The 10,561-nt window shown below is 40.1% G+C and overlaps 1 protein-coding gene across 1 annotated transcript in view; it reads left to right on the forward strand.

Annotated features, from left to right (window-relative positions):
* The first annotated feature begins 2,498 nt into the window (after nt 1-2,498).
* The window catches only part of opn8b (opsin 8, group member b), a 35,215-nt gene continuing 27,152 nt past the window's right edge, over nt 2,499-10,561 (forward strand). The window contains exon 1 of the mRNA XM_024377610.1: nt 2,499-2,592. Within this exon, the coding sequence (XP_024233378.1) occupies nt 2,499-2,592 (94 nt within the window). The remainder of the gene's footprint in view (nt 2,593-10,561) is intronic.

Consider the following 10,561-nt stretch of genomic DNA (forward strand, 5'->3'; position numbering starts at 1 on the left):
ACAGTGTAAAGTCCATGGAGAATAAGAGCACCTCCTCCCAGCTGCCCACTGAGTCCAGGAAACACTGTCACCACCGATAAATCCACTATATTTGAGAATTTCAATAAGCATTTTTCTACGGCTGGCCATGCTTTCCACCTGGTTACCCCTACCCCGATCAACAGCCCTGCACCCCCCACAGCAACTCGCCCAAGCCTCCCCCATTTCTCCTTCACCCAAATCCAGATAGCTGATGTTCTGAAAGAGCTGCAAAATCTGAACCGCTACAAATCAGCCAGGCTGGACAATCTGGACCCTTTCTTTCTAAAATTATCTGCTGCAATTGTTGCAATCCCTATTACTAGCCTGTTCAACCTCTCTTTCGTATCATCTGACAATCCCAAAGATTGGAAATCTTCCGCGGTCACCCCCGTCTTCAAAGGGGGAGACACTCTAGAACCAAACTGCTACAGACCTATATCTATCCTACCCTGCCTTTCTAAGGTCTTCGAAAGCCAAGTTAACAAACAGATTATCGACCATTTCGAATCCCACCGTACCTTCTCCGCTATGCAATCTGGTTTCAGAGCTGGTCATGGGTGCACCTCAGCCACGCTCGAGGTCCTAAACGATATCATAACGGCCATCGATAAGAGACATTACTCTGCAGCCGTGTTCCTTGACCTGGCCAAGGCCTTCGACTCTGTCAATCACCACATTCTTATCGGCAGACTCAACAGCCTGCTGCCAAACATACCCTAAATAAAGCTGACTATCCTACCGATCCTCGACTTCGGCGATGTCATTCATAGAATAGCCTCCAACACTCTACCCAACAATTCTTCCTTTGGTCGCCTTTCCTTCCAGTTCTCTGCTGCAATGACTGGAACGAACTTCAAAATTCACTGAAGCTGGAGACTCATATCCCCCTCACTAGCTTTAAGCACCAGCTGTCAGAGCAGCTCACAGATCACTGCACCTGTACATAGCCCATCTGTAATTAGCCCATCCAACTACCTCATCCCCATATTGTATTTATTTATTTATCTTGCTCCTTTGCACCCCAGTATCTCTACTTGCACATTCATCTTCTGCACATCTACCATTCCAGTGTTTAATTGCTATATTGTAATTACCTTACCTCCCTTATCCTACCTCATTTGCACACTCTGTATATAGACTTTTTCTACTGTATTATTGACTGTATGTTTGTTTATTCCACGTGTAACTCTGTGTTGTTGTATGTGTCGAACTGCTTTGCTTTATCTTGGCCAGGTCGCAGTTGTAAATGAGAACTTGTTCTCAACTAGCCTACCTGGTTAAATAAAGGTGAGAAAAAATAAATAGCTCCTGATTGACATCCCTTCACTTTGGTACTGTGCCAGTTTCAAAAGCATGCAAACTATGTCTTCATTTTTTTCTTCTGTTTTCTCAGTTAGTCCAAGTGGCATCCAGGAAGAAACTGGCCAAGACAGAGTATCAGAATCAGGTTTCTTTTGCCATGAAGATATTGATCTTGAAATCTTAAATGTAGAAAGTTTAAATAGCAGCATGAATTTTTACTTATATTTTAGACCAAGAGCTACCATCCCTGCTTGATGAGCCTGTGGTGCCCGCTGGATACATTGAAGGTAAATTATGCTACCGTAACATGTTACACATGTTGCTTCTCTTGTATTATCAACATCAATTCCAGATTGTATGGCTGTCAGCGGCTATATGGTTATTAATACTACTAATAAATATGAAGGGTGGATATTTTCCTCAAGGTATTTCACATGGCCTTCATACGGTACATGTCGTGCCTGGTACTTATGGCTTGTATCATCACGCTGCTTGCAGCTCAATTGAGTCTTGCAGATCTTTAAGCATTGGAGTTGAGGATAATAATGAAACTGATGATCCGTACAGAGTTCAAGACTGCTCTGAACCAAGTTATAGAGGCCCGGCAGCCAAAGGAGTCAGATTCCTTGGGGCAACTTGAAATACTGCAAAACCCTGCAGAAACAAATGAGGTACTGAAGGATATCTTCGAAACACTTAGACTAACACTATCGAAAGAAAATGGTAGGGATGGTCATTTAAAATGTCTTTGTTTATAAAAAAAAAGAAATCTATATCACGTATTTGAACAGCAATTGACAAAAAAAAGTTAGCTGTTTATCAAGAGCCACTGAAATGTGACCAGATTTGAGAGATTGCAACCTGCAATATTATTGAATCCAAATATCTTAATGTCAAATGCAGTTGTCATAAATGCCAAATGCCTATTTAGTGTTTGGATTGATTTCCCAATTAACACTTGTCTTAAGAAGAAATTATCAGCCCTCTGCCTGTTTACAAGTTTTAGCTCATGATTACATGATACACTACAAAAATGATTTCTCCTATCAATGAGAACTGTATGGTCAGCTGTTTTAGCTGAGGAAAACACAAATGAGTGGGACTTTTGTTTTTATCAGATCTGACACCTGACCCTCTGCTGCGGCCAGGACCTGGGCTCAGGAATCACACGAATTATGATAAAAATTGGAACAGAGGAGCTGTGTACAGGCTACTCCTGGAAGGGGAATATGGCCTTTAACGAGCTATCAATCTATGATGCTGTCACAAGTAAGTAAATGCACAAGTAGACATTTAGTATAGTATTATTGGTCAAGTGATGGTAAATCAAATGTGTATTTATAAAAATGTCAAATGAATTAAATCAGTAACAAGGCAGTTACAAACTAAATGTGAAATCCTACCACCTGTTAAGATCATAGGGAGAGGACAAAGGAAAGGTGAAGGAGAGAGGTCTCATGGCCAAAACTGCCTATGAGGGAAGAGAGGGACAATACCCAACTTCTGTCTCAGCCAGCATAGGTGGAAAAGTAGTGATATGACATGGAATGTACCATTTAATTTTTTTTCACAACATTGGAGCGTCCCTGAAATCACACCCCAAGGCTGCCTACCAAGAGGTAGATGACAAAATAGCAGACGCTCTCAAACATGCACCAGCTCGGCTCAAGAGTAAGAGAAAGGTATGATTAAAAACAACACTTTATTATTTTTTACATGATTTTTTTTACTTCACTTTAAACCAGTCGGTCGGTATAGCTCAATTATTGTGCTAGTACAAAAGGAATGTAGAAGGGAGTCGACATTAAACCGTCATTTTGACCATTTGTTTACTGAAAATAATGACCAATTTGTGCTATTGTGACTTCCAGGAGCGGGTTGAGGAAGCGTCAGTGGATGAGGATGGAGCAGCAGCACCTGAATAAACATAACGTAGTTATTAGCTTTAAGCAGTTTTACAGTTCTTGATTGGAGTGCAGTGTTCATGTTTTTACTGACTCTTATTTTTTTGAGCTTATTGCTATGATTTTGTTTCAGAATCTATTGTAATACAGTTTAAGTTAAAAAAAATATATTTTCTGGATTTTTTCATATTTTGTCAGTGGACACCTACCGACAGGAGACTGAATATTTTCAGGGTAGAATAGATGACGTGTATTGTAATGTCATTAGATATTCAGAGGCCTCCACATTTTAACTTCCTGAAGTGACTTGGGACGTAACTTGTGTCAACTGACACCACATGTACATCTAGGAGACTTTATATGAAAACATTATTTTTAGGTCAACCTCATAACGTTGCTAAACATCAGAAAGTACATTGAGAGCCCCACAAAATGCAGTTTCTGGTAACTACTGGGAACGAAACTTTCATCAGTGGGTACCTACAGTACCAATAAGACACGTAACAGTGTGCACGTTCAGGGACCATTCAAGGCCATCTCTTATAACGTTACTAAATAACGTTATTTGTCTGTTTAAAATCCCACATGTTTCTACGTCCTGAAAAGACTTGGGATGTATGTTTTGTCAGTGGACACCACAGCTACGTAGAAGGCACGTCTCACAATAACGGTATCATGAATTATGTGGAGACTAAAATAACTTTGGTCACGTCCTGGAAAGTACTTTTGTTAGCTGGGTAGCTGCTCTTATCGAAAATGTGTTTGGATGTACCTTTCTAGCTAGTAGACTATGTTAGAGTTTACACTTCCTCTTCCATTTATAATGTGGGGAGGTCAAATTGTGAAAAACTATTACCAAATCTACTCAAATCTACTCATTTTCTGTTGATTTACTTCTCCTTGCCGTTTTCATTCACCTGATGATAAGACAAGACATGTGAAACATATTTGTTGTGCTAAAGTATGATTGGGGTTCCTGGGTCACCAGTTTGCCTGGGAGGGAGTCCCTGTGCAAGAAAAGGTGACAAAGATGATCCATCACACATGCATGCAATGTAAGTGTGACAAACTGGCTATTTATGGGACTGCTTGTCTGCGCCAACCTGGTCTCAGAGCATTTGGATTTATTCTGTACGTAAATCCGGACTCTCCATTTAGTATGATAAGTTACATTTTGTATGCGCCAGGACCTCGGGCTCGAAGGTCCAGGGTCGAGACCTGCTCCCTGCTGTTTCATTACAGTATGTATTAATTTCTGGATGCCCATTTCATATGATATGTTAGGAATTACAATTTGTATTATATGTTACAAATTTGATAAATAAACAATAAGGTACGAATTTGCAAAATGTACAATATGTAATGAATTTTAACGTATGACATGTTACGAATTCTAGCTAGGTGGCTAACATTAGCTAGCTGGCTAACATTAGCTAGGTTAGGGTTAGGGTTAAGTTTAGGAGTTAGGTTTAAGGTTAGGGTTAGGTGAAGGGTAAGCTAAAAGGGTTAGGGAAAGGGTTAGCTAACATGCTAAGTAGGTGCAAAGTAACTAAAAAGTAGTAAGTAATTGAAAAGTTTCTAATTAGATAAAATGCTAAAGTTGTCTTGATAAGATTTGAGCTATTACCTTTCCACCCCAACCAACCACCCTCCTTTTGTTTTTGCCTTGGGTAACCATCTGTCATATGTAACCATACCAAACATAACATCATAAAACTGTTTATGATGCACCTCGGATTTATGTACAGAATAATACGAAATGCTCTGAGACCAGGTTGTCTGCGCTGTCCGTGACCGCCACTTTACGCACAGGTTTATTATGCACGCTCAAAAGTTGTTTTCATGGACAAAGACAGTGCCTGTTCTAATGTTATGTGACTGAATTGTATTCAACATAACACTCCCTCAAACGATAGTGTTTGATATACACATGGGTTGCACGGGATTTCAGATACCGAGCCCACCCTTCTCTCACATTCACTCTCTGATTTGGTTGGAAGCAGTGTCAACTCCATCTAAACGCGCTCCTCTCTCACATCGCAGCTAGCCTAGTTGGTACAGGCTGCTGGTCTGGATTCTTCAAGTCAGATGGTTTTGACACAAGAAATCCACAACATCAATTGTGTCTGTCTCCGCTGCGTATTTAAGTTTGCGTTTACATGAAAGCAGAATATTTTACAGCTTTTTGCCTTTGGATTTGTGCTTCGGCGCAAATCTACAAATTAATGTCCCAGATGGATGTTTACTCGTCGAAGTTATCACCTGCAGTGGATTTCGCAGCCGGTGCTTTCCTACTCATTATAGGTAAACGCTTTTTCCTGTGTCACTGTAAATGTTTAGTTTAATTTGTCGCGCAAATGGTTCGCCTTTTACGATTTATCTCAATAGTTTTGATGATAAGAAACTGATGAAGTATTTACAGTACCTAATCTAGCCAAATTAATAAACGGGAAATCTGGGATTGGTGCATGATTATTGAAGAATATAATTTAGAAATGCTTCATGAGATTATTTCAACAATCTCACCCCATCGAACCCAAAATAAGCCTATGCTATTTTTACTCCATTGTTTGTAAACAATGTAATCGTAAACAAACAATGTAGCTTCAAAACATAGCCTATCATTTTGATCTCATGGTTGTCAGTGTTTACATTTCTTCAACTCCATCCCTCAGCTGTTTACCAAACACATGGCGGGTGATGGCTTGGTTATTAGCCTACTCAACTAGTCTATTGAATAACTTTATTATTACGTATTATGAAGTGTACATGGATTTTGAAATATATGTCTCTCAAGTTACCTCTGATTCGATGGTAAAGTCTTTATTAGTCTCCACTTCTAAACAGTCTTGTCATTAGGGATCTCAAGACAAATTCGTACTTTCTCAAACATTTCACACTTTTCTATTCTATCTTACACTCTCTTTCTCTCTCTCATCCACCCTCATCCTCTCTCTCTCTCTCTCTCTCTCTCTCTCTCTCTCTCTCTCACACATACACACTCACACACACACACCAATGAACACAAACACATTTCACTGTTCGTCTAGTGTCATAGACAGAAGTCGGTGGCAGACAAGTGGTTAGCGGAGGATGTGAATCAGACCATGTTTAGTGTGTGTGTGTGTGTGTATGTGCACGTGCCTGCCTGCCTGCATGTGAGTGTACGTGTGTGTGTGATTCCAGCATAGTCCTCCCCATGCCTTCCTCTCTGCATCTCTGGTTGTCGAGCGACATGCCACTATGCTCTCCTCTAGGAGGAAAGAGAGAGAGAAAGAAAGGAGAGTAAGAAAGGAGGAGAGGATGAACGATTAAGTGATACTGCCTTGGCTCGGACACACTGTCTGCTCAGTACATAGTAGTAAGACTGCTCAACCATGTGTGTGCGGGCATGCGTGTGTGACCATGCATGTGTATGCGTGTTTGACCTTCCATTTGTGTGTGCGTGCATGTGTGCGTGCATGCTTGTGTGACCATCCACGTGTGTGTGACTATCCATGTGTGTGCGTGCATGCGTGTGTGACCATGTGTGTGGGTGCATGCGTGTGTGACCATCCATGTGTGTGTGACCATCCATGTGCATGCCTGTGTGACCATCCATATGCATGCGTGTGTGACCATCCATGTGCATGCGTGTGTGACCATCCATGTGTGTGTGACCATCCATGTGCATGCGTGTGTGACCATCCATGTGCATGCGTGTGTGACCATCCATGTGCATGCGTGTATGACCATCCATGTGCATGCCTGTGTGACCATCCATGTGCATGCCTGTGTGACCATCCATGTGCATGCCTGTGTGACCATCCATGTGCATGCCTGTGTGACCATCCATGTGCATGCGTGTGTGACCATCCATGTGCATGCCTGTGTGACCATCCATGTGCATGCCTGTGTGACCATCCATGTGCATGCCTGTGTGACCATCCATGTGCATGCCTGTGTGATCATCCATGTGCATGCCTGTGTGATCATCCATGTGCATGCCTGTGTGACCATCCATGTGCATGCCTGTGTGACCATCCATGTGCATGCGTGTGTGATCATCCATGTGTGTCAAATCAAATCAATTTTATTGGTCACATACACATGGTTAGCAGATGTTAATGTGAGTGTAGCGAAATGCTTGTGCTTCTAGTTCCGACCATGCAGTAATATCTAACAAGTAATCTAACAATTTCGCAACAACTACCTTTTACACACAAGTGTAAAGGAATGAATCAGAATATGTACATATAAATATATGGATGAGCGATGGCCCTAAGGCATAGGCAAGATGGTATAGAGTACAGTATATACAGTGGGGCAAAAAAGTAATTAGTCAGCCACCAATTGTGCAAGTTCTCCCCCTTAAAAATATGAGAGAGGCCTGTAAGCAGTGGTGTAAAGTACTTAAGTAAAAATACTTGAAAGTACTACTTAAGTCGTTTTTTGGGGTATCTGTACTTTAATATTTATATTTTTGACAACTTTTACTTTACTACATTCCTAAAGAAGTGTATGTACTTTTTACTCCATACATTTTCCCTGACACCCAAAAGTACTCATTACATTTTGAACGCATAGCAGGACAATAAAATGGTCTAATTCACACACGTATCAAAAGACCATCCCTGGTCATCCCTACAGCCTCTTATCTGGAGGACTCGTTAAACAGATGCTTCATTCGTAAATTATGTCTGAGTGTTGGAGCGTGGCCCTGCCTATACACAAATCAAATTAAAACAAGAAAATGATGCCATCTGGTTAGCTTAATATAAGGACTTTGAAATTATTTTGATACTTCAGCATGTTTTATCAATTACATTTACTTATGATACTTAGTATATTTCAAACCAAATACTTTTAGACCTTTATTCAAGTAGTATTTTACTGGGTGACTTTTACTTGTCATTTTCTATTAAGGTATCTGTACTTTTAGTATGACAACTGGATACTTTTCCAACACTGACTTTAAGCTATGCTTTCTCTAGCACACCAATTGATGTAATTCAGAAACACTTTGGTTTTGAATCACAAAGATGCCTTTTCTATTCCACTTCCATTGTCATACCGTCAAACTAATATTGTTATAATGCAGCATTTCCCAAACTCGGTCCTCGGGACCCCAAGGGGTGCACATTTTATTTTTTGCCCTAGCAACTAAAATAATCAACTCATTATCAAGCTGTGATTACTTGAATCAGCTGTGCAGTGCAAAAACCAAAACGTGCACCCTTTGTGGTCCCCAGGACAGAGTTTTGGAAATGCTGGAATAATGTCTCTCATGCATCCTGAAATTAGGGCTGGAAATAGACTATGATTTTGGAGCTCAAACTGATAACCATATAAATAGAATGATTAATAGTAATAAAATGCTTAATTATCCATTAGTCTCCCACATGGGCGATTTTAGCATGTATATCTTGGTGGGGCAAACAAAAAACATTATTTTTAGATGCATGCCAGCAAAACCACAACACAACACTAAACAATACATTAATTGCACTATAACAGTGACAGACAGTGCCCACAAACTGTTAGGGCCTATATAAAACTGTCCCAACAGCAGAGCTTTCTTTTCAGCACCATAGAGTGAATCCTTACCACTGCTACACTTGGCTATCAGCGGAGCCTTGTCTGGCAGCAAAAAAGTTCATTCAGCCTCATTTAGCTTATAGCTTATATGACTGACTTGCTTAAACAAATGTGGTTCCTACTGAAAATAGAGATGCACAAACTATAAGGGAACGACAAGCTGATAAGAGGAAATCCATAATTTCGATTAGACATTAATCAAAAACTAGACAGACGTAATCAATATAACTGTTTGTTCGGCACTTTTGAAATGTACAGTGACAGAACTCAGATCATGGGCCATTCTTACAGTGTTCTCCCTGTACACCAAGTCAGAACCGTAGGATAAATAAAGGGGGCATATAAGCAGACAATGAAAGCTCTTACAATATTCAATGATTACATTTCTCTAAAACAGGTTATAGGCTACATATGCACCACCAAGTCAGAACAGTAGGTGAAATTAAGAGGGGTAAATAGACCAAATGATTAGGCTACTAACATCTTACTACACAACATATACTTAGTATTACTTTCTTAGCTACAGTATACATATCTCCCTGGCATATTACATTATTTATGCAGCATCATACAATATATTTTTGGACTCACCTTGTTGTGCTGTGCTCACATGAAAAGGAAGTTGGCGCGGCGGTCCTTCATGGGCAAATTTTGTCATAAAAGTCTGGCATTCTCTGAATTTATGGTGCTTTTTAAACAATTGGGAACTCTGATAAAAACAAGGTTGAATCATGATGATGTAAATATTCTTCAGGTCGTAGCACCAAGAAAGAGGCCAGATTTACAAGTCTGAGTTATTGAAATCGCTGAAATCAAGTTTTCGCAGTTCCGAGTTAACTGTTCTTTTGGGCATGGTACAAATCATGCCTCGTCAACAGCATGGCCAATGTTGAATGTTTATCATTTTAAACTTGGAAAAGAGCCCCTTAATCCCAGATTTGGGACCACACAGCCACTGTCACTAATTCCTTCCAAACCACTCATTGTTGAATTTGCGATTTCCAACTTGTTGTGTAATGTTTATGTCCAATGGCCGATGAGTACCAATTCGTTTTATCTATAATTTCTCTATATTATTTTTCTTCATATGACAAAGATTAAAAGGGATTTGCCAGTAGATTGTCGACTTGATTCATGATGATGACTGCTAGCTAATATTTTGAAAGTATGATGTTGGAAAGGAAAGGAAGATGTTGACATGATCAGTCCAATCAAAGCTACTGTACATATAATGTCATTTGATGTAATTGTATCTGTGGCCAATGACCTAGAGCCTTCTTGGATGGGCACTTCTAATGTAACTCTATGGCAGCACCCAAAGGGCAACATTTTTCGAGGTCTACCCTTAGACTTGGTGGTAACGTAGTGTCCCCATGAGTGACAAAACACTGAGACAATCATGGCGCAACGCTCCGTATTTTCTGCTGGCTTGCCCCACCACAGAAAGCACTGAGCTAGGCTGAAACACCTGCAATTTTGGAGCTGCCATACTCAATCAAACAAAAAAGAGACCATGCAACTTTATTAACTCAATGATATATATGTGACACGTTTTAATGCCCAATTTCTTTATTTTATTTTAATACTTTTTTAGCTAAAAATGTGGGGCTCAATGTGCCCTGAATGACGAGTGGCCACTGCTGCTATATGATAACCAGCTGTATGATTACCTGCTGTATGAAACATTTAGCTTACCATATTCAGCCATACATAATTACTGTTATTATTACCCTAATCGTAATCAATCAAATGTATTT

This window comes from Oncorhynchus tshawytscha, linkage group LG18, assembly GCF_018296145.1.
Source record: "Oncorhynchus tshawytscha isolate Ot180627B linkage group LG18, Otsh_v2.0, whole genome shotgun sequence".
Classification (NCBI taxonomy): Eukaryota; Metazoa; Chordata; class Actinopteri; order Salmoniformes; family Salmonidae; genus Oncorhynchus; species Oncorhynchus tshawytscha.